General features: G+C 36.6%; 1 protein-coding gene across 1 annotated transcript in view; it reads right to left on the bottom strand.

Annotated features, from left to right (window-relative positions):
- LOC142053108 (cadherin-10) overlaps positions 1-26,207 on the bottom strand; it is a 114,752-nt gene that overhangs the window by 25,988 nt on the left and 62,557 nt on the right. Inside the window, exons 3-5 of the mRNA XM_075084227.1 lie at positions 16,071-16,365; positions 3,160-3,279; positions 2,366-2,533 (exon numbers count right to left, since the gene is read on the bottom strand). Of these exons, the coding sequence (XP_074940328.1) occupies positions 2,366-2,533; positions 3,160-3,279; positions 16,071-16,365 (583 nt within the window). The remainder of the gene's footprint in view (positions 1-2,365; positions 2,534-3,159; positions 3,280-16,070; positions 16,366-26,207) is intronic.

The raw sequence follows: 26,207 nt of genomic DNA, 5'->3' as shown, positions 1-26,207 counted from the left end.
TAAGTCCATAAGCCACTTTTCCATTTATCATTGATCATGTCCTTACTTCTGACGACACTTGGAAAGATTACAATTGAAAGAGGGATCCAATATCTGAGGTTCTGATGGCCTTTCTGTGCAGAACCTTGATAACATTTTAAATTTTGTAATGTTTCCTCAGAAGAAAAGCCAATGTTACCTACATGGTTTTCAGGAGATCTTTGAGAAACAAATGCTAAGGAGTCCTTGCTCTGTAAACTAAAAAAGAGGCTTTAATGGCTCTTTTGGGTTTTTTTGAGAAGGTATGATAAAATACAATATGTAGAATTTTCTACAATTCTGAGTTTCTTGTGGGCGAAGCTTAATCTGTTATGAAACATTTTATTGATATGTAGCTGTAATATGCTACTGAGTCCTGTGAAAACATAATAAACCTTATAATTTTTTACCTGGTAATGTATAAATCTGATATGAATATGATTGTCTCACAAACCTAATACACATCTGTTTTTTATTAATGGAACAGAATAAGAATAATTTAACTTAATCAGTGTCTATTCCAGTAGTCTCACTAACTCCATTAAAATGGAAATCATTATAATGTGTGTTTGCATTTTGAGATTAAATATAAAGATTTTTTTTAAAGTCAATAGCTATTATTATTTTCATATATCTAGTAAAATGAGTCAGCTTTATAAATATTTTAGTTTTCATTTCCAGTGAAACATACATTTATATCTAGCAAAGCTATTGGCAGAAAGAAAGTAGAGAGAAAACCAAACCAAAACAATAATGCCCCCCCCCTCCCCATGAAAGTAAGACTAAAAGTTTCTTTAAAGCAAAGGTCACAACTGATTTACACTGACGTTAGTAGAAAAAAAGCAGAGATATTTCTGGGATGCTACATCAGATCCTTATCTGACTCAAATATGATGTTGGACTGGCAGATAAGTCATGTAAAAATGGTCTAGAAAGTTGATTCCACCGCTCTATGTATTAACACACTGTCTAAGAAACAAGAAAAAAAGAAGAGCATAAATATGCATGTTTGATGCTTATATGCCGTTTTAAGTGTGTAAATTAGCTTTTCCGTAAAGCTTTGAATTTGACATCTCTCTGAATCGTCTTCCTCAATATGTCCAGAGAGAAGTAATACAGCATTCCTCAACTACACAGCCCTGGAATTACCATAATTCTCTATATACAAATGGAAAGAAGAAAAATAATAAATCAAAAAGTTGTGGAAATACAAAGAACATAAAATGACAAATTAACAAGAAATTCTGTCCAGTATACGGCCTGTGTGGAAATGCACAAATTGTAAGTACTCAGTTGTTCATGATTTTTCTAATTTGAATGTGTATATTAAATCACATGCTGATAAACATCTGAGCTGAACACATATTAACTACATTATTAAATTGAACAAAATTATGTTCTCCATTTGTGCCATAAAAAGCATGTTAAAATCAGAGTAATCTGAACCTGAATCTGTTATTTTGAGCCTGAAGGCTGATCATCAGTAATTACTGGGTTCAGTAGAGCTATATAGAAGAAAAAATAGGTGATGAGGATACTCTGAATCCTTTAACTGTTAAGTATATCCACACCATCTTGCAAATATTACAGCTTCAGTATATGCAAAAATGCTTCAAATGTATGTAAAATGCTTAAACTTTGACAAGTTTGATGTAACATAGGTTAATATTTCCATATTACATAGAGACCAAGAATGTTTCTATATTTTACTTCAAGGATACAAAGTCTTGATAGCTGTACTATAAGAAGTTAAAAAGATTTATAAAAGGCTTTGGTAAACTTAAGGTGGAAAAAAATGGTTAAATGTCATTTACCTTACTTTGGGAAATTTTCTATTAGGTTTTATAGCACTGTAACTAGAAGAGTACAAATCTGCTTGATTCCCTTCAAGTAATTTCTTTTCCATGTTCTTCATTATTAAATATTTAAGCAGATACTATAATTCAAACATTTCTGCATATCTAGAATTACTACTTGTTTTATTTTGCGGGGTGTGTGTGTTTGTGTGTGTGTATAGGATTTAAGCTATAGGTAAGAGAAAAGAAAAACATTGCTCTAATGCTCTTATGGATCCACCTACCACCCCCACCCCCTCACCCCCTCCACAGCATTGGAAACTATTCCAGGTTTGATGCAGTTATATTTGACCACATAACTGTTTTCCTAACAAACAAATGCTGCAACATGTAATATACTGCTTTAATAATAGTGAATAAATCAGTACATAAGCCTTTTGTTCATGTGTGCCCTATAATCTAGATTTACTCTAAATTAAACCAGATGGTGGTTGCTTAACTCTTTAGTTTGAAGCTCTTACAGTGCAAGGCAACTATTAAATGCAGCTTACTCTGGGGAAATCGTGGTGGATTGTCGTTGACATCAGTCAAAGTGATGTTCACGGTGGTGGTCCCTGATAATCCACCCATCTGTCCTCCCATGTCCTTTGCCTGGATAACTACTTGGTACTGTTCTCTGTTCTCTCTGTTCATGTTTGGTAAAGCAGTCCTGATGATGCCTTAAATAAAAGAAGAAAAAATGAAGATTGTTAATAATCTGTTTGTTTTTGATGTACAGCAATCTGCTGCATCTTTTTGCATTAGTCTGTGAAATATACTTCTAAAATATTAATTTCATATTTTAAAGTACAAATTTCTGTTCATAAGCCTTATAAATTGCCTTCAGTACAGGCTACCTGTTTGTTAAACAAACCTTCACAAAACATCATAGCTCCCTTTCCAGTTTACATTTCATGCTGAAAATTATTCGAGATATTTGTGCACAAGGTTTATGAGTAGAAAGAACACTTTTTATTAGTCTAAATAGAACCATTAAGAAAAAAAAAAAAACCACGAACACTTTCTAGGATACAAACCCTTCTTCTTCCCTTTATCAGAAATGTTGTCACTTAGATCATTAAGCTATCAATGGTACCGCTGTTAAGTTACTTATGCTTCATAGTGCCAGCTCTAATAATTCTAAGTTTCTATATTTTTAATAAGAATTATAAATTATGATGAAAAAAAGCAAGAAATATTATTTCATTTCAGTTAGTTTTTAAAAATAAGTTTTAGGTGATTTGAGATTTTTAAAATAAAAAAGCCTACAGTTCATGGTAAATGGAAATAATGAAATGTTCCTGACCTGTTTCTGGTTCCACAGAGAAATATGGCTGTCCCTGAAGAATGCTGTAAATTACTCTGGCACTGTTCCCATATGAAGGGTCATCGGCATCAGTAGCTGTGACTTGTACCACAGAAGTACCTAAAACATTCAAATTCAACATAGTTTCACATGATAGTAAGTGGAGGTCCAATAACATCAATTTCCATTTGAGCAGACCCCAAATAAAATTTCAGCTAATGACTATTGGGCTTTTCAAACATATTTATGATCCTATAGTCAACTTCAGGTACTTTCTTCCCTATTTCAGGATCTCATTCTACATAAATTGAATCTAAACCTCCCTAATCACACAAGTGTGGTTAAGATCTAATTAGCAAAGGTAAATAGCTATAGTTGAGCTGAATTTTTATCCTTACCCAGCTACAATCATTTCATACTTATGTACTCACTTCCTCTTTTCAGACAACTTATTTGTTTTTATTACAATAAATATCTGCTTTCCATTACATAGAATAGAAATTTTTTTTTTCCAATGATGTCAACATGATATGAAACTACACATGCAGGAACATGACAGGAAAAGATGATTAAATAAGTCATTGGAACTTGGAAAGAACTAGTCATCAGTTCTCCCTTCCTTCTAAGTATTAATATAGATAGATACTAATGGAAGAAATATTGCTATATGGACTTTGAAATCCTTTTATTAATTAAACTCTAGAAAACTCTTTAATCTTAAAGATCATTTCTAAAATTTAGTGGAATATACCAGTCCTTCAAAACATGAAATGCTTACCATTGCCTCTGCCATTTCTTGCTGAATTAAAATAGTTTCTACATCCTGTACAACTCTTCCACCAGAGAAATTAACTAGAAAGAAGGCTACTGTACCTCCATAAAGTGCAGAAAAGTTTTTAAGTATATAGGAAAGAAGTCAAAAAACCCCAAAGAAAATAAAATAAATCATCATATGCGTGTGACTACTTAGTCACAGGCTATTCTGAGGATCAGAAGACTTTCAGACCTATTTCTCCTTTTATCCCAATTCTTTCCCTCCACCGAATACTGCCAAATATTGTGAAATAAAGCACCTGTAAATCCAAGCCTCTTGGCACAACTATTTATTCCCTCTCATAGTTTGACTACATTACTTATATATTCTAATATACGTAGAAGTAAATCCTAAGCTTCCTCAGTTTGGGGTTTCAAAAGATGACAACAAATCTGCTTTTGACAAGTCGATTCTTCAGTCATGTGAACAATTGCACCAATATCAATGGAATGAGCATGTGCCTGTTGAATCAGAGATGAGTTCTCAGAAATGTTCAGTTTTCAACTGTTTTAGAACAGAAATACTTGTTTTAGTTAATCCCTAAAAGTACTTGCATCTCATAAAGAAGGGAAATTCCTGGTTGTATTATTACAGATATTAAAATGGAATGAATCACTGATTTAACAGAACAAAGCCTTAAACACAAAATAAAATTTTTTAAAAAGATAAAAAATTGCTAAACAAGTGTAATGAAAAAATAAGATTAAAAATTATGAATACTTTCTACTGTACTAATGATTACTTTAGTGATCATCTAGGTTAGGGCTGAAAGTGAAAATCTGAACATCCTTAAAATATAAGAATGTAGGAGTGGTAGAGCTGTCCTAAAAACTTCATCTGTTTCCAGGTCACAGGTGTGTCATATCTCCAGCCACACTGAACTCTATTTGCAGATATATGTCTATATAACTATTCCATTAAAAGATACAGAAGCCTTTTTGTTGAATGTATTTAACTTCTGAGTAGTATTGCCTTGATTCTGAAATGCATTTTTTAGACCATCTGAGTACGTAGTAATCTGCAGTGTTGGAATGTATACTTGCTCCTAAAGAATATTTTCTCTGAAATAGCAAAGAGGTGTTGTGTAAAAGATAAATAAGAACAAATCATGTTCAGTAACTTAAGTGTTGCAAGTAAAAAAAAAAAAAGAGAAAGCAATAGAAAAAAAATCAAACCACCATGTACACTGATCAACATCAACATAGCATTATCCAACTAAAGTTTACAGTTCCTCCATTTTACATCTGTAAAAAGAGAACAGTCATCATCAAGGCACCTGCCACAACAGGACAATGTATTAATCAGAAAAGTCTACATTGCAAACCCATGAAAGGTGATATTTTGTCTCTATTACATGTAACAACTATTTCTTGTTTCTAATTTTCACGTTTTCTTCATATGTTCAAACTAGCAGTGTTTATTAATAGGTCAATTGTATGAGATTTTTGTTTCATTTTAGTTTAAAAAATCATGTAGAATCAGCTTTGAAGGATAATTTGGAAAAAAACCTGAAGAACATGTTTAATAGCTTTAAATTAAATAAATAAAAAATCCATTTACAATGTAATAATATGTGTCTAATAGTTACTGCTGCCTCAGTTATGAATGTCATAATACACGTAATATATTAATTCATGCTGTTTTAACACACATATACATGAAACAGAACAAATCATATCAGCTATCCTTCTCTCTAGCTGCAATGAACATTGTGCAAGGGTACTGCTACACTTCTGCCTGCCATTCAGTATGCAGGAGTCACCACTTTGATCTTGGCCCTTGCTCATAAGAGGAAGAGAGACATGCTCTCCCGGCTTCCGCTGAGGGCCCAATGATTCCTATGAAAAACCTGATTAAAACCATGCAAAGAAGCGAACAAGAGGAGTATATCAGTATATCAGTTGCATTGTGCACATCAACTGTCAAACCACCAGCTTGTTTTGCTTTGCTTCAGTTCACTGAAGTCACCGAAGACCAGTGATGCTCAGTACTACAAATATATTGTTTGCTTTGCTGTGAAACCTGGACCAGAAATCCCAAGGCACTGAAGGTGATCAGTCGTGCTGGGATTTCAAAACTACAGTGCAGGTGCGACTTAGTCAACACTACTTGGTCTGGGTCTTGCTCTGTCTTTTACATAGGCACAGATTGCTTCTGATGAAGTTGGTAAGAGTCTTTGGCCTTCAGGATTTGAACTCTATAGGACGGCATAAAGGAGACAATGAAAATATACTGGAGAATATGCCATCAGCTATGTTATTAATAAGACATAGGAATTCTGTGATTTTCTCCTTTAATACTTGCAAATTTTATGCAAATTTTATTATATGATAAACCAGGATTATACAGTGGAGAGCTAGGCCCAGAAATAAACTATCATTTGTCAGATTATTGTGGTTCTCAGAAATCATATTTTAACATAATTTTAATTATAATGTTTGCATCTCCCTAGGGTCTGGTGCTATAATAGTAATTAATATATTTGGCCCTTTTCATTGTGTTCCTTGCAAGTATCTTCAAACACCATACAAGTATTAATGACTTTGACCTCACAATACGTTTATGATGTAGACATATTAGATAAGACTCAGTGAAGATAATTAGCTAGGAAAAAGAACCCACAGCATATCCACTGTAGAGCTGAATTTGAAACTTACATTTCCTTTTCCTTCCTCCCAACTGAATTATGTGATATTTAACTACTGCAAGTACCCTCCCTAGTAAATTATCCATACAAATAACAAGTGGAATTAATAGAAATTTTCTGCTTTTTCTAGCGGAAAAGTCATGAAATAATGACACTTGTTCTCCCCTGAAATAAACTGTTTAATGAAGCAGAATAATAGAGAAGAGGAAAAGGCTGCATATTCACAGAAGTCGATGTCAGAAAGGTCTTTGGCTACATGATATTCCCGTAACTTGGAAAACAATAACCTGGAAACAAGCACATCATTGGATATTCCCAATTCTTTTAAGATGCCCCTTTTAAAGAAAAAAAAAAAATCTTGGGGGTTTTTTTGTTTTGTTTTTATTTTTCCCCCTTTTTGTTCCCACTACTTATAGTAGGTTTTGTGTGAGGAGTGAAATTGGAGTTTGTAAAAAATCTATAAATGTAATATAATCGTTTCAGCTTTCAAAATCTGTCATTGATATTATGAAATTATAAGTCAGAAGATGCAAAAGGGTTTGGTAAGAGAACTAAAAAAAAAAATTTGAAAAATCTTTGTTAATAGGTAACAAGAAGGAGATATTGTAAGATAAATGCTATGGCAGAGAGGAGTAAGCATTGGGAATTTGTGGAAAAGCACTAATGAGGGAGTGTACAAAAAGCCTAGGGAGCAAGCCAAGCAATAGTAGCTCTAAATGCTCTCTGAAGAGAAAGACAAAAGATAACCACAGGTAGAGATGACAGGCTAACTGTGGGACACCCAACATATAGTTCACATGTAAACACAAGGGGGGTTACGTCTCATGAATCATATATTGATATCCCTAATTCAGAAGCTAGAGATTATGACAGATAGTAGAAATAGTGCTGAAGATGCAGGATGGAATAAAGATAAGGAATGATTAAAGAATATTAGGCTACAACAGATGAACGGAGAAACATCATCAAAGAAAAGAAAGGATGTGATCATAAAAAAAAGGTCTAAACAGCAGAAAGTTCTGAATGCTTGTCTAAAAGAGACAAATAGGCGAAATCCACAGGAAAAGCTGTGTAGGGGAAAACAGACTCATCTGCAGCTCTGAAAAGAAATGTTCAAATGAGCAGGAAGAGATAGATGAAGAATATGTTGGACAGAGCAGAAGATTGTAGTCAAAACCATAAAAATATTCTGAGTCATATACTTTGAATGTAAGGAAAGGGAAAAAATGAAAGACAAAATGCCTGGTAATCAGTACAAAGACTCTAGGAGAACAAGATGTCTTCTAGGATATTGACCCTACTGCAAGATCCTAAAGTTGGCCCATTTATCTCTGCTTTTACTACGATTAATGAGCAGCAGAAGAAAGATGAACAAGACAACAAAGAATTTTGGGGCCTTTGTCAAGACACTCTATTTGATAATAGAAGTAGCCGCATTCTCAGGTATCCATCTGGCTAATACCACAGCCTGAGGAACAAATCAAAACCTCTGTTTCTGGTCTGAAAGCTGCTAGTGTATGGCTACATCATTATCTGATACCTTAAGGATGGGGGTGCAATAACAGCCTCCATTTATGAATTAGTAAAGAAATACCAGTGATTAAAAGTTTACCAGTTTACTCAGTTATTAAGTAACAGTGACATGGTGGTATGCTGATTAATTGAATAGTACATGCAATCTTGCTGAAAACTTAAAATATATAAAGAAAATCCCAATAGCCCTGAACTGTAGTTGCTATCTGCATTACACATTGTAGGTCTAAAAGCAATGAGGCATATGAGTAAACTTACATAGTATGAAATGCTATCATGTCTGTCTTCTTTCTGGTATTCAGATGAGTGCATGTAGACTTAATATGAACATTTCATCAATGTGGTTGCAGTACAGGTGTGTACAAATAGACAACACAGCTGCAAAACTGCACAATAGTTCACTATTTTTTGACACTTCTTAAAATAGAGATAATATTAAGCCCATCCTTTGAAACAATGATATTGATATTCAGTACTGGGATTGAGAGTGCAGGCACCAGATGATAGCAGATGTCTTGAGAATGGAGTCCCAGAATAACATACCAGAGGCCACAAAGGCATAAATGCAAGTTGCAACTTACTGGTCATATTACAGAGTGGTTTGAATTTGAAGTATAACAAAGAAAGAACAAATATCTAATATCTGTAAAACATCCCTTGTATGGTAACAATAGAGGGAAGATAACTAGAGGATATAAAAGTTGATAACAACATCCACAAGAATTGGAACCAACAAAAAAAAAGAATTTTTCCAGTGTTGTCTCCCCCAGTAAAAGGCATGACAACTGACCAATATTACCATCTCTCTGGAGCAGGTCCTCTTTCACATTTGGTAGTGGAAGAGCCATGCCTTTTCATTTGCTCTTCACCACATTTTGCTTTTACCACTCACCAATCATCTTATATATAAAAAAATCTTCCTCCATAGAGTGGATTTAAATAAATTGTAATTTTAAAAAGCAGTGTTTGTATATGTTTATATGCCTGTCTAGTGCTCCAAACTTCCCCCTGATAAAGTGATTGATAGCGAACTATCAAACTTGGATGCTTGGATAGTAGGAGGAATGCAAGGCATTCTGTAAATATATAGATACATTTTTAGTGAATAATTTTATTATGGAATCATAAGATCATAGAATATCTCAAGTTGGAAGGGACCCATAAGGACCATCAAGTTCAATTCCCTGCTCCTTGCAGGACTTCCTAAAAATAACCATATGACTAAGAGCATCAGTCAGACACTCCCTGAACTCTGACGGGCTTGGTGCTGTGACCTCTTCCCTGGAGAGCCTGTTCCAGTGACCGACCACCCCCTCAGTGAAGAACCTCTTCCTAATGTCCAATCTGAACTTCTGCTGACGGAGCTTCATTCCATTTCCTCGTATCCTATCACTGGTCACGAGAGAGAGGACATCACCACCTCTCTCTCCACTTTCCCCCTTGAGGAAGCTGTAGACTGCGATGAGATCACCCCTCAGCCTTCTCTTCTCCAAGCTGAACAAGCCAGGTGATCTCAGCCACTCTTCGTAAGTCTTGCCTCCAAGAAGTTTCACCATCTTGGTTGCCCTCCTCTGGACACACTCTAATAGTTTGATATCCTTGTTATATTGAAGCACCCAAAACTGCACACAGTACTCGAGGTGGGGCAGCACCACTGCAGGGCAGAGTGGGACAATCACCTTCCTTGACTGGCCAGCTATGCTGTGCTTGATGCTCTCCAGAACACAGTTGGCCCTTTTGGCTGCCAGGGCACACTGTTTGCTCATATTCAACTTGCCATCAATCCAAACCCCCAGATCTCTTCTGTGGGGCTGCTCTCCAGCCTCCCATCCCCCAGTTTGTACATATAACCAGGATTACCCCAACCCAGGTGCAGAATCTCGCACTAGCTCTTGTTAAATTTCAGGCACTTGGTGGTTGCTCAGCTCTCTAGTCTATCCAAATCTCCTCGTAAGGCCCCTCTACCCTCGAGGGAGTCCACAACTCCTCCTAGTTTAGTATCATCAGCAAACTTTATGTACATTCAATTCCTGCATCGAGATTATTTATAAGAACATTGAAGAGCGCTGGCCCTAAAATTGAGCCCTGGGGAATCCCACTGGTGACTGGCCACCAGCCTGATGTAACCCCATTTACTGTAACTCTTTGAGCCTGACCCATCAGCCAATTGCTCACCCCACGTATTATGGACTTGTCTAGCTGTGTGCTGGACATTTTGTCCAGAAGGATGCTGTGAGTATCAAAAGCTTTGCTAAAATAAAAAAAAAAACACCCCATATCTACTGGCTTTACTTGGTCACCTAGATGGGTGACCTTGTCATAAAAGGAAGTTAAGTTGGTTAGGCAGGACTTTCCCCTTGTGAACCAATGCTGGCAATGACCAATGGCTGCATTGTCTCTGAAGTGTTTTTCAGTAACTCCCAGAATAACCTTCTCCATAATTTTACCAGGCACTGATGTAAGACTGACAAGCATGTAATTATCAGGGTCTTCCTTACCCTTCCTGAAAACTGGGACAACAGTTGCCAGCTTCCAGTTGACTGGGACCTCTCCAGACTCCCAAGACCATTGAAAAATAGTGGTGAGAGGTCCCACGATGACATTGCCCAGCTCTTTCAGTACTCTGGGATGAATCCCATCGGACACCATAGATTTATGCACATCAAGCTGCAGCAGCAAATCTCTAACTAGTTCAGAGTTGTCTGGGATTTCATCGTCCCCCCAGTCACGGTCTCCCAATACAGGGCTCTGGGAGTCCCAGGGCCCGTCATCGGTGTTGAGGACAGAGGCGAAGAAGGCATTAAACGTCTCTGCCTTGTCTACATCCCTATTTGTGAGGTGACTGACCTCATCAGGTAATGGACCAATGTTACCTCTGATCCTTCTTTCGCTGTTAACATATTTTTAAAAAGCCATTTTGTTGTCCTTCACAGTGCTGGCCAGCTTGAACCCTAATTGAGCTTTGGCTACATGAATTTTCTCCTTACAGTGGTGAACAGCATCTCTCCCATGTCGCTGGTCCTTGCTTCCAATGTTTGTACACTTTCCTTTTCCATTTAAGTCCTAGAGGAAGATCCCTGCTCAACCAAGCTGGAGTTCTGACACCAATTGCTTGACTTCCAACGCTTTGGAATTGTGTGCTCCTGCACTTTTAAGAGATGGCTTTTGAAAAGTGACCAGCACTCATGGACCCCAATACCTTCAAAAGCAGATTCCCAGGGGACCTTACTGACTAGCTCCTTCAGCTGCCCAAAGTCTGCACTCCCCATATTCAGGGTTGAAGTTTTGGTGGCAGTTTTTCTCCTATCACCAATGATCTGAAACTCAACTACTTCATGGTCACTGTGACCCAGACAGCCACCAATCACCACTTCGCCCACAAGTCCCCCTCTGATTCTAAAGAATAAATCTAGTAGGGCACCTTTCCTAGCTGGCTCCCTTAGTGCCTGCACCAAGAAGTTAGCTTCAACATGCTTCCGAAATTTCCTGGACCTGTTTGTGTCTGCTGTATGATATTCCCAGTTGATGTCTGGGAAGTCAAAATCACCCACAAGGACAAGGGCAGTTGATCTAAAGATATGCCTTAGTTCCTTGTAGAATAATTCATCGGTGTTGTCATCCTGGCTGGGTGGTCGGTAGTGGATTCCCACAACCACATCTGCTTTATCATTTGCTTTCACCTTCATCCTTACCCAGAGGATCTCTACCATGTTGTTGCCAACTATAAGCTCCAGACAATCCAACCTCCCCCTTACACACTGCTCCAAGTCTGTCTTGCCTGCCCTGCTTTTCCCTCCTGAAGATCCTATAATTGTCCATCACAGCACACCAGTCACAGGACTCATCCCACCAGGTTTTGCTTCTGCTGGTGATGTCATAGCTCTGGGACTGGGCCAAAGCTTCTAGCTCCTCTTGTTTATTCCTCATGCTGCATGCATTAGTATAAAGACATTTCAAATGTGCTCCAGTGTACTCAGCACATCGTGGAGCAGACTGAAGAACCTTGCTAGCACACCAACCCTCCAACACTGGCATGCCACCCCCAGGCTTATCTCTAGTGAGCCTGGTTTTATCCCTTTCCCCCTTCAAATTTAGTTTAAAGCTCTTTTGGTGTGCCCTGCTAACTCCTGTGCAAAGATCCTTTTCCCCCTTTGAGAGAGATGTACCCCATCTGTTGCTAGCAGGCCTGCTGTTGTGTAGACCAACCCATGATCAAAAAAACCCAAAATTCTGCCAGTGACACCAGACTTGGAGCCAGGTATTGATCTGCTGGTCTGCCTGTTTCTTCCCTCATCAGTCCCTGCAACTGGAAGAATAGAGGAGAACACTACCTGTGCTCTTGATCTCTTAACCTGTTGTCTCAAGGCCCTGAAGTCTATCTTGATTACTCTTGGTCTTCTTGTTGCAACTTCATTGCTGCCTACCTGAAAAAGCAGTGGCAGATAATAACCCAAGGGCCATACCGGGGTAGGATGTTTTCTCTTCACATCTTTAACCCAGGTCCCAGAGAGGCAGCAGACTTCACTAAGAAGTGGGTCAGACCTGTATATTGGGCCTTCTGTTCCCCTCAGAAGAGAGTCTGCTATGACAGTGACCCATCTTTTTTTCTTTATAGAAGTGGTTTTGATGCAAGGCGTAGGCTGACTTAACCTTGGTGACACCGCCAACCTAGATGAACCTTCATTCTCATTATTGTTCAGTCCCACTTGCAGAGCCTTGTAACCTATTATGCAGGGGCACCTGGGAAGGTGGGATAGTCACAGAGGAGACATGCCTGCTGCACTGGGCAGGAACTTGTCACCATTCCCTGCTATGCCTTAAGTCACTGTGTTCAGCCAGGCGGAGAGAGGATAGGGAATCCTCTGTGTCACGTGCCCTGTCTGCCTGACAGACCTGTCCCAGGGAAGGCAGGGTGCAGTTCCATTAATCTATCTCTGTCTCAGACTCCCAATCTAGTGCAGTGCCATACTATGTTGACTGTGCTGTACTAGATAGTGAAAATATTACAGTCCTGATAGCACAGTACTTTTTACAGAACAATGTAACTCCTATCTACTTGCCCAGGTAAGAGCCACAGTAATTTGGCTTTGTAATTTCTCTTTCTGGTACCTATGCCTGAGACAATATCAATATCCTAAGCACTGCTTAATGTTTTCAGACAGTTACAGAAAGGTTATATGTTTCTATATGCTCACAGAGGTGAGTACCACAGAAGAAGACAGATTCAATGCAACAGTACAGTTACATTTAAGACTGCAATTTCTCTCTGCATTCCTTACATCAACAAGTCTGACACTTTCTTAGCCCATGGCTGACAGTACTGGGCAAGTAATGGGCTACTCACAATACTATAACTGAAAACAATCATCTGGACAGAGCAAAATACAGCAATGCAGGAATTTCTTCCTATTTTCCTTTTGATGGTGAGGTGCTGTTGTCATAACAAAAATAAATTTTTATGTTTATTTTTTTCATAAATTTCTCAATGTTCAGTACTAAAAATTGATTGGATAGTATGATGTCTGGAAAAAAACTGATTTTAAAATATTTTTAATTAATTATGTGATATGATATTTAATTATTATACAAACATATGCAGATTTTTTAACATACTGCGTTTAAAATTTCTAATTAATTCTATTTGCCTCAAACATTTTATGCAGCTTGTTGTTTTAGAACTTTTCTCCCCTTCTCCAGTCAGCATTTAGTTTTGAGATTGCAGAGTAGGTTTATTTAAGTTGGAAAATTAAATTAGTGTTATGAAGAAATGAATCACCTTTGAGGAATACCTCATAAAATCATGTAATCCACTCATGGACTGCAGATTAACATATGTCTCTAGGGATCAACCATAAAGCTAAAAGCCATAAAGCTAAAACAAATTCTACCTATCATGTAGTTAGTAGCCCAGAAGCTGAAAGACCACATATGTAAAATCCAGGAACATGATAGTTTTTAACCTAGTTACAGTTCTCTAAATTGTGGTCATTTTATTGACAGAACAAAGTGTATTTGTTTGAGCACAACTATTTGTGCAAGGTACAGGGTTAATACTCTAAATACATCAAAACTTTCTTGGTTTTTTACCCATCAGTGTAGTTTTTTGGATATTTTCCTTATAATCTTTATCTTTTACTTGTTTTTATTTTGTTGCAGTGCAGCAAAATTTGCACTTTCAAAATCTGTATGATCTATGTGAACATACAGATACACTGGAACCTCACATCCTGCGTATTTTAGAATCATTGAAAAATTATCTTGGATGTTTGAGTCACTTAAGAAAAAACTGATCTTTATGTAAATAAGACTGACAAAATTAGGAATCAATAGATTATAACTCTATGTTATATAATGGCATAATAGTTAATGAAAACACTGAATCATTTTCATAAAATCTTTCCAAGAATATTTTAAGCAATGCCTTCTGGAATTTTTAGAAAGAACATGAGAAATAAAGTGGAAGCTCTAAGACATCTTTTTTCTACTCTACTGTAATCTTGCCATATGCCTCTCTAGAAAATGCAGCAATGTCTTTCAAGATGCTCTGCCTAAAGCTATATAAATTTACTGAAATGATTGATTCTAGAGAACCAATCAGTACATTAATAAATCAATATTATATTTTGGTCTATTTTGAACAGTAAAGGAAGAGGACTTTTAGTTTTCCTCTTTATGGGGACTAGTTTAATGGGCTTCCAGTACAGCACTATGCAATCATCTAACAGATTTCTTCGTCTTTCTCTTTTTATCTTCCTTTATATTAAAAACTGCTTGCTGAATGTTGGGACTTTCAAAAATGATTCAATCACAAACTAAAAGTAGATTGAAATATCTTATTAAGAATAGAAAATTATTAGTATGATGCTTCCACACATTGCTGCTCAGCTTTGCAGAGAAAATTCTCTTTCAATCATTATATATTTTCTTGCTCTTTTAAAAATTTCCAAAGCCCAGGAAAGTAAGTACTAAATCTTCAATACCTGTATATATAAAACATCTCAAAACACTTTTTTGATCTAGTTCAGGCAGTGGTAGTAATTAAAATAGTCATAAAAGCCAAAAGATGTATTGAAGTTGTCATTTGTTTTCTGAATATTTAGAAAATAGTATTAGATCTACAGTTATACAATGAATAAGTGATTATTGATTTCTAAAAAAAAAGACTTTATAGATTTTTAAACTTTTCAGAATTATTAATAAAGAATTGTATTCACTAATTAATAATAGCTCATCTTCCAAAATGCAATTGTTTATGAAACTAACCACCTGGCATGATCCAGGCCACAACTTTGTAGTTACGATAGGAAATGAAAATACACTGCAAGCAGAAGAAATATTAACTCAAACAGCTGTGTAAAATTCTTGAAGGTGCCATTCAGGAGTGAGTTAAGAGAGGAACTGAAAGCACAAGAGGAGTTGTCCATACACTAACAAACTGAAAGCAAAGGGAATAAAGAGGGTGTCTACCTTCAGACAGTGCATCAACAGCACATGAGTAAACATACAACTCTCCTCAGCCACAGAAAGAGAGAAAGTAGAGACAGCTCTCTATTCAGTGTGTATCACCACTGGAGATCTCCAGTGAAAATGAAAGAAAGAATTCAGTGGGCTTTCAACAGGCTATTTTCGTGATCTTATTCTAACAGTTCTTAAGGAGGAGGGTGATTCACCATTAACTACTTTCTATTTATATTCCAAATCACTGTAATTTAATAATTTGAATATTATAAGTAGAAAAATATCTCAAATCACAAAAATCTGGTTCTGGTTGCAGTTCTAATATTTGAACAAAAAAACCCAAACACTTAGCCCATGAGGTAGAATTCCGAATATGACTGACTTCAGAAGATGGGGAAATTATTAATCAAATAACATACAGTAGCATTTGGCATTGGTGCCTCAGTGCAAAGCACTCACCCACTACTGACATTTCAGGAACACTAGCAGTGTAAATTTCTTCTGGAAATGTTGGTTCGTTGTCATTGATGTCATGGATTTTGATGACAAACTCAGATTCAGGTTCCACTGGTCTCAGAGTTCTTCTATTAATAGCTTGGGCACGCAGGGTGTAAAAGGCTTTTTCTTCCCTGTCAATTCTCCGAGTAGCATGAATGTCACCTGTTTTCTCATCAATTATAAAAAGAGTGCCAGCCCCATCTCCTGACAAAATGTATTTGAGGGATCCATCTCCCTTGTCCTGGTCAGAATGAAGCTGAAAAGGAATAAAAATAATATAATTTTATTTAGAAATAAAATCTTAGAAAAGGTTTTGTTTTGTTTTAAATTATTATATATGAAATCATTCTGTGTGCAACAAACATGTTTAACACCAACAAAACAAAGTAATTTTCAGTCACCATTGATTGGCAGTATGGTGTCATACTGAGGCATTTGTTTCCTAACTTAGCTCCAAGAATCTTTTAACTTGACTGTTGTGGCAGATTTTAGTTTTCCAGCAACACTCGTTCTCTACTAAGAAACCTTTGCACCACAATCCTTAAAGAAGATTTTTATGTTAATACTGACCTTTTCCTTCCTTGAAGAGATCCTATTAAAAATTCACAACCTGCTGTGGTAGTTGTAAATTCACTAAGCAGATAAAGAACATGGCAGAATACATGACAATTAAGGAAAATAGAAGAACTGGTTTCATGTCATATTATTTTTTTAAAAAATTTATTTCATATTATTTATATTTCTCCTAAATTGGTGAACATTTCATTTTAAGTCATTATCATTTTCACTCTATCAACTAATGTAAATAGCCTAAAGGAAAGAAACAAATGTATTAAGCATTCAGTATTGATTTAATACCCATTATGCAAGTAATATAAAGCTTAACTTCATCTATTAATGACCTGTAGTACTGTCTGACTTTAGTACATCCATAACAAAAAAAAATTGTTCAATTATGTTGCTTTGTTCAGTAGAGTAATGTGGTTGGCTCATTTGATCTTTTGGATACACTTACCATAATTTGTCTCATCACCTTGTTGGAAAGTTCCTTCCAGTCTCATTGATTTCAAAATTAACTGACAGAATCTGGCATTCAGATTTATTTTCACTGTGAAATGTATACTTTTTTATATTGGGTTTAACAGAGGATCAAATCAAGTAGAATCTCTGATTACAAAAATTAAGTTCAAAGATAAAGACTTTTTAAAAATCACACTCAAAAAATATCAGAATGATCCCAAAAGTTTAAGACAGAATCATAGAATCATAAAATCGTTAAGGTTGGAAAAGACCCTTAAGATAATTTTTTTCCTTTCTAAAAATAGTTATTTGAACACACATTAACAACATCAGTTAGAACTGCAATAAGATGGTATTTAGTCATGTGAAGGGTTTTTGTTAATTTAAGCTCCCATTTCAGATAATAAAAAACATTAGACATGTAGCTTAGTAAAAATATCTCCCTTGTCATGCCTTCATGAAATGTTTCTCTTTTTTGTCTATTGTGCCCTCATTTTTCCTTCCCTAGCACCCATTTTAAGTCAGTGTCAGAGGTAGAATATTCAGCTGTTAGGGTTTTGAATGTGGCTTTCCTTGCATTTTGTGCTGAAAACAAACATACAGAGTGGACTGGTGGAATAAGCTACCGTCAAACAGTAAACTTATCTGCCATTAAACATTTTCAAACACTGTTTCCCACACACTTGCAATATGTGGAACAGAAGGCGCTCATGTGGCATCTTGGATCAAAGCTTTTATGATAGAAATTTAGAAAACTATCATTGTTCTGAACTTTAATTTTCTATATAAAGGTTTTCCTATTTTCTTTCAGTTCAGAAATAAACCTTGAGAAACACTGTAAATATTTGTCAAAGAATGACAAATTAAATTTTTCTTACAGTACATATGTGTATGTTTACTTTACAAAATACACATTTTCCTACTACTCTATTTCATTCTCTAATAAGTAAAGAAATAGGAAGCGCCACCAAATATGAAGAGTTGTAAAGTAGGTGTTAAGAGAAATCTTTTGCAAATAAATCCTATTCTTTCTTTTCCTTCCATTTCTCTTGCTGACTTCAAACTGAAGGTTTCAAGTCATTCTCACTCTCCTTATGGAGAATGAATTTTTACTGTGAACTTTAATCCCTAATGCTCCTTTCTTGATGGCTTATTAAAGCTGCGACCTTTTACCCTTTTAAGTAACATTGTTTTAGGGGACCTGACAGTATCTTTCAGGCTGTGGCCCATTTCATAATGTCATTTAGTGTAATTAGCCCTGGAAAGCTAAAAGGATGAGCCCTATTGTGTTGTTATCTTGGTCATAACGACTTGGGCCCCAGGCAATCTCTGTCCACACCTGGGCCATCTGCTCCCTGACTTGTGTACCAGAATTGTGGCCAGAATGTAAAATATTGACCAAAGCCAATCATCTCAATCCTGTAACTAGTGATCCAAGAGGGATACCTTCTGAGCTCTGTGGTACTGCAGCAGGCTGTGTGACCCAGTATCTTCCCCTAAGCTGGGACACCTCTCGGTAGTTTTCATGAGGATTGAATGATTGTCTGTTAACAATTTAGTGAGGACTCAAAGGCCTTCATTTAATCTAGAATCATAGAATCCTGAGTTGGAAGGGACCCACAAAGATAATCAAGTCCAACTCCTGTCCCTCCAGAAGACAACCCCAAAATTTACAACATATCTCTGAGGGTGTTGTACAAGTGCTTCCTGAATAGCATCAGGCTTGGTGCCATGACTGCCTCCCTGGGTAGCCTGTTCCAGTGCTCCACCACCCTCTGGGTGAACACCCTTTTCCTAATAGCCAACCTAAACCTCCCCTGGCACATCTTCCTGCCATTCCCTCGGGTCCTGTCACTGGTCACCAGAGAGAAGAGATCAGCACCTGCCCCTCTATTTCCCCTTGTGAGGAAGCTGTAGACCATGATGAGGTCTCCCCTCAGTCTTCTCTTCTCTAGGCTGAACAAACCAAGTGACTTTACCTGCTCCTCTTACAGTTTCCCCTTTAAACCCTTCACCAACTTTGTGGCCCTCCTCTGGACACTCTCTAGTAGCTTTATATCCTTAATGTACTCGGACGCCCAAAACTGCACACAGTACTCGAGGTGAGACCACACCAGTGCAGAGTGGGACAATTACCTCCCTTGACCAGCTGCAATGCAGTGCGTGATGCACCTCAGGACACGGTTGGCCCTCTTGGCTGCCAGGGCACACTCTTGGCTCATGTTCAACTTGCCCTCAACCAGAACCCCCAGGTCCCTCTCTGCAGAGCTGCTCTCCAGCCTCTCATTCCGCAGTCTCTATGTATATCCAGGGTTGCCGTGCCCCAAGTGTAAAATCTGGTACTTGCCCTTGTTAAACTTCATACAGTTGGTGATTGCCCAGCTCTCCAGTCTATCCAGATCCCTCTGCAGGGCCTCTCCGCCCTCAGGAGTGTCAACAGCTCCTCCCAGTTTTTTGTCATCGGCAAACTTAATTAGTATTCTTTCAAGTCCTGCATCCAAGTTATTAACAAAGAGATCAAAGATTACCAGCCCTAAAATGGATCCCTGTGGAACCCCACTAGTGACTGGCCACCAGCCTGGTGTAACCCCATTTACTATGACCCATCAGCCCAACCCACTAGCCAATTGCTCACCCATTGTGCTATGTGTTTATTGAGCTGTATGACAGACATTTTGTCCAGGAGGATACTCTGAGAGACAGTATCAAAAGCTTTACTGAAATCCAAAAAGATCACATTGACTGGCTTTCCTTGGTCAACTAGGTGGGTAACCTTGTCATAGAAGGAAATCAAATCTGTTAGGCAGGACTTTCCCCCTGTGAACCCGTGCTGGCTGGGACAAATGACTGCATTGTCTTTCAGGTGTTTTTCAATAACTCCCAGAATAATCACCATAATTTTACCAGGCACAGAAGTGAGACTGACAGACCTGTAATTACTGGGGTCATCCCTGTTGCCCTTCTTGAAGACTGGGACAAGGTTTGCCTTTTTTCCATTCAGCTGGGATCTCTCCAGATTCCCAAGAGCATTGAAAAATCATTGAGAGAGGTCTCGCTATGACATCAGCCTGATTTTGCGAGGTTCGCCAGCTGTGCACTGAGGAATGCCAGCACATAAAAGTGAGTATTCATGAAACTCGGGAAAAGGGAAATTTTATTCACAGGTTAACTTCAGGGTGTAGGTGTGTATGCAATTTGACTACACACACACATATATAGATATTTATATTATCCCTATTCATATAAACCATTGACCAAGTTCTGAGACTAAGATTGGACCTAGCTGCACCTATATTTCTCTCTGAGACAAGTTTAGAAAGCAAGAGGGTCTATTTTGAACCTTGTGAGTCAATGGGAGAGTCTTCCTTATCCCCTGCATCCACAACCCCTCTGTGAATCATTCTAAATAGAGCATAACTTAATTTTCCTTTGTGCACTACTTCCATGTAAGTAATAGAGAGAACCTTGCCATTCTCGAATCTTTAACTAAGTCACTATGTTGACTGTAAAAAATTTAATCAAATTGCTGGTTTAAATTGGCTGATGCTGGTAAGATTATACAACCTAATACTGTAATCCACCTCAAAAACATTAATAAATCTTAAATTGCTAACCAAAGCCATGTAACAAATCATACTGATGACAATTTGGTGTAGTCAGCCATATCCACAAGGCTGTATTTGCAACAGTGTTTTCTTCTCCAGGTCTTCTTAGTATACCACCTTATCTTCAAAAATGTTTTGGTCGTAAGAGCTCACTGGTGGTCCATTACCATTAAATACAATACTTTCACAACAGAGTAGTGAAAAGCAATTATAAGAGGCTGCTTTTCTTAGACATGTGCACCAGAAATACAAAATAAAGGCCCATTCGAGCAAGAAAGATTGGGGATTGGAGGGGAAGTCTTTAAATGGGCACATTACAGTTTTGCCATATATTTTCCAAAGTCAGATCTAGTATTATAAATTTCTACAAGCGTTGACAATAGTACAATGAGGTTGCAGTGCCTGTTCCTTAACTCAGAAATCAGTTAGCATTGTCTGGCAAAATCCACTCTAACAAATTCTCTACCTCCAGAATAGCATAACCTCATGCAGACAGTTCCCAGGAATAGTATCTGGCCAAATTTAACTCACAAATCATGCATGGAAATTGTTTTGGTGAGTGATATTTAGCAAAAGCACACCAAGAACTTGTAAAAATAATTTAGCAGTCCCAATAGATTCATTCTGCTGCCTGAGAATGTTGCCTGGCAGGAGAAGCACAAACAGTGTAGAGAACAGAACTAAATCAGAAAACTAAGAAAACCCCTACACTACAAAATATGAAGCTTTTGAACAACTCTATTTAGATCCAGTTCAGGATGTAAAGATCTTTTAAAATACTAATTTGACTAATATGTAAGGTACTATCAATGTTGATGGTTTTCTATTCTTTTTCCTGTAGCTACGTGTGTGTCAAAAATTCTTACTAAGCTGATCTAGAAGTGAAAAATATTCTTTTGACACCACTCACAAAATCATTAACCTCTTACCTCCACCAAATTCAAACTTTCTAGTTTTTTTCACACCTATATTAACCAAAAGACTGGAAAAGGAGTTTAATATAAGAGTTTGAGACATCCACATAACAGCTTTTAGGGAGCTCATAGTTGCACTACAGAGTAACATATAAGGAATGCCAACCTGCATATTTCAGAAAAACACTTTAAGCTATAACACTTTGCATTTTATAGAAAAGTTTAATAATTTCACTTTGGATTGGTAATCCAATTTAAATTTCATGTATGCACATAACAGTCCACAGTTATTTTAGAAAACTTTCAAATTCAGAATGACATTTCAGAAGGTCTTCTTGGGTTATCAGGAAACACAAATCTATAGATACAGTGAACAAGGCTTCCAGACATAATTAAAGGAGTGAAAATGTGTATTATATATAAGCAAAGAAAGAGAATACCTGTTATTTCATTTTCTTAGCTCTTAATTCAATACAGGTGTTATTAGCAGAATTATGATGGCTAAAGGCCATCCTATGTGCTTGAAAGCCTTGAGGACTGAATCGCTACCCAGCTCTAAAACACATGAGCAGTGTGTCAATCAGCACCGCAAAGTTTTGTCATTTTACTCTAATATTAAAAAAAGTTACGTGAAATATTTCTCTGCTACTTTTAGTATAAAGTGTTTCCTATAGTTATTTTGGCTAATGGGCATCTGTGATTCATGTCAGCCAAGCTGAGAAGTGGAGAGACATCTGTTTCATTTAGCAATTTTATTGCACAAAATGATCAGCTGTGAAGATGTGGTTTTGTTTTCATATCTGTCACTGATATTTTGCAAACTCTCGTTTCAGTGAATTTCTTGCTGTTCTCCCACAGAAATACTTCCCTTTTCAGCTGTCAGTAGTATACGTACTTTATATATAATTTTTCTCACTGTATTGCAAATCAGAATGTGTGTTGGTTTTATTTTATATAGCCCTGTTTCATCATACAGTAATTGCAGTTACTGTGAAAGATAATTTTGTATCTTTGGTCATCTATTTAAACCGATTAAACAAACTTTAAATAGAGAAGGATTCCATATGAATGAAAAAGGAAGGTATTGCTGAAGGGAAGATAATTAATATATTGAGAAGGTAATAAAATGGAGTGCTGTGTGAATATTTAAAAAAGAAAATGAGTTACCAGTCCAAGACAGAGAGAATAACATGTTTTAAAAGATGGATTTATTTTTTCTGCAATTACAATAAAAACAGAGCCAATTAATATATATTACGTAGTTCTTCAAGGTAAATGCAACCATAAATAAAACGAGTTAATGAAAAGATGCCACGATCAAATTCAGCTCAGTATCTTTTCAGATCTGTAAAAATTCTGTGTAAAATATCTTTCAGAACACTTCAGATGAACAACGTAATAATTCTGCTTTAAAAATGTATTGAAAATTACAACGTGGGAATTCTGTGCTAACTGACTTCCGATGTTTCAGATCAAATCTGCCAATTACAGGAATGTGGGTTTTCTTTCCCCTTCCCCTATGAATTCCACCTAAGTCTGAAATCTAACTGAAGTCATGGATGTTTTGCTAATAGCATACAAAGTGTTAATCTTATTTTCACCAAAAAAACCCCAGAAGATGTTACTGTGAAAAACAGAGAGCAGATTAGGTTAGTCAGACCCATTTTGTCATACAAACTACTTCTGGAATTTGAAATCATTTATGAAAATAACAGATAAAGACTTTAAGATTTGTCACACCTCTCTCTATTTGAATTTCAGATTTAGAATCCTTCTAAATTTTCAGTGATTGGTATTCAGATAACTAGAGACCAAAGTATGACTGAATTAAGAAACCAGCCTTTACTTTGAATTCTTACTGTAGGCATTAATACAGTTCAAGTTGGTTTTTTATCTGAATTTAATATGTTAAGAAAGATAGGAGACTTTGAAATACAGTTTACGGGGTTTTTTGTAGTCTTTACCAAATGACAGTCTATTTCACTAAACACATTTTTACTCTCCTACTTTATAGTAGCCATTTTTATTTGTATAATCTAGAATTTTTTTTCTATTTTTTCTGCAATATATTTGTCAACATTTCAATTTAATCCAAGAATAGCAGTAACAATGAGATCTTGGTACACTCCTGAATTTCTCTATCTTTCAGACTTTATTCAAGTAAGTCATGAATTTCTCCTAATTCTGAGAACAAATTTCAGGGCAAATTGTCACCTATTAGCTCTTTTCTAAGTAATCATATTAGCCACGTGAGGCCAAAACCTGTGGAAGCATTCACAATTTCACTCTAAGTTTTCTACAGCACATATTATAATATTAGCACCTGGATACTTTGTAGAATAATAACAGAAGTCTTTCTAAACATAATTACAACAGTGGGCAGAGTTGCTATGAAATCACCAGAGAATAATTGATATAGAATTCCCACAATGGAGATATTTATTTTAAGCATCATAAACTAAACTATTAAATGATGCAGTTGTCCAACATTAGCTGCACTTATTGTAAAAGATTTTCAGACTAGCTCATGTCATGTGCAGTATTCTCTTAGTTGCCAGATTTAACTGTCATGGCTTTGAGACAGATTTTACTCACCAAAGAGATTCACTTATTTCAAGTTATCCTTAAGGTACCATTTAGGGCAACTCTCTTCAGTCATGCAAGAATTTGCACTAAGTTTTAATGAGACATGTCACACATTTAATTTTCTCGCTCACTTATATTGTCAGTTTGCAAGTTTGTCCTGTGCCATTGTGTGTTATTTAAAAGAAGAGGCAGGTGGAAAAGGAAAAAGGCACATTTCAAAATGAAAGTTTTGTGAGACTGGGAAAGATAAAGGAAGAGCAAGCTAAAATGGAAGCATAACACATAATGCAAGATGAGGAATGCTCTGAAATTCTTTTGCTTGCTGAGAAGCAGAAGCAAACAGAAATTAAACCCTCCAGTCTGCAGTGCATTTCCAGATTATATTCATCTACTTTAACTTGATTCATTATCCAAAGGAAAGATAAAAATCATTGTTACCATTTCTGTTGAGAAAGATTACTGTAGTTTCTTGCTGTTCAAGATTCTTGTTTATTCCTACTGATGGTTTAAAACGGTAAGAGATAAATTAAAATGAATAATATTTTTAGGGCTTTTTTACACATCCTTGGTGAAGCAATGGCTATCACAGGATTAGAAATGTTATTTTCCCAGCTCCCTACAATCATCACTACCAAGTGATATCATCTGCAAGATCCTCAATTTCCACAAACTAGTTATAGAGCAAAGGTATTTTTTCATGACTAGGCTTGCCTCTTTTCCCCATTATTGTAGCTTATCCTAAAGGGAGGATTCACAATCTGGAGAAGGTAGGTGGTCTTATCACTGACAAAGTCTTCTAAGATTTTGGCTGAGAAAGGCAGTTTCTTTTTTTATGACACATCACAAGAGCAGCAGAATCTTACATAAATGCACTGAGTCAACGTGCCAAAAACCGAATTTCCTCCTCAAGCGGTCTTTGGCTGATGTTCAGAGAGCTAGAACAAGAAAGTTTCGGCTTCATTAGACTGTTGCAACTTCCACTCCAGAAGATGCACAAGCATCGAGCTAACATGAAGTAGAGACTAATTGAATTTCATACACCAAAGAGTTCTTGCATGAGCCAATATGCATGTTCTCTTCCAATTTTAATGTAATAAATTCAGTCCCTACATCAGGTAAAGATAGAAAGTAGAGAACTGTCACTGAAACTGAAGTGCCCTTATTTTTCCCAGCTTTGTCTAATACCTCCTGTAGATGACCGGGTATGAATAGACAGAAGGGAATTCTTGTGTTAAAGGGAAAAAAAATCCTGACCTGTGTCTTCTGTCCAGGTTCCCATTCATTAAAAAAAGTGGACTAAATGAAGAAACATTCTTTGGTCCTATTCTTACTTAGTTTGATGTGACACAAACCTATATTCCTACTTCCATGCATAGTCTCTGTACACTAACCTATGGTCTTAGGATGGAATATGATTTTCCTCAGACAGTTGTGGGTTTTTTTAACGTACGTATTTTTTATGTTTTATGTTGTTTGGCTGATTCTGGAATAAAATAAAAATCTATACTAAATGTTATATAAAGGATTAAGGAGTTTCCACAACAATCAATCTATTCCACCGAGGAATAGCCTAGGAAGTCTAATATGCTAAAAACCCACATATCTTTCATTTATTGAATTCAGAACAGCTTTTCTGTATTTGAAAGATTTGGGTTTTTTCTGTTTAGGTTTGGGATTTTTAAAAGAAAAGTCACCACTCCCTATGCTCTCAGCATTAATGACAACAAAGAGGTAGTTAAAAAGCAATTTTAGGTAATTTTTTGTTGTTAACAAGGATTTTTTTATTACAGTTTGTATGTTTTCCTCAAGTAGCCTAGTTATTGACAAAATAACCATTAAAACAGCGTTAGTTTTTATATATCCTAATGTACAATTTGCACTACACATAAAAAGTATTGCAATTTTTATACAAATGCAGAACACCATTAAGAATAGTGATCCTTAGTTCATTACGCCTACTGCTGGAGGCCATT

This window comes from Phalacrocorax aristotelis, chromosome 2 (assembly GCF_949628215.1).
Source record: "Phalacrocorax aristotelis chromosome 2, bGulAri2.1, whole genome shotgun sequence".
NCBI lineage: Eukaryota > Metazoa > Chordata > Aves > Suliformes > Phalacrocoracidae > Phalacrocorax > Phalacrocorax aristotelis.
Note: the sequence above shows the minus strand (reverse complement) of the source record. Positions and strands in the feature narration are given on the sequence as shown.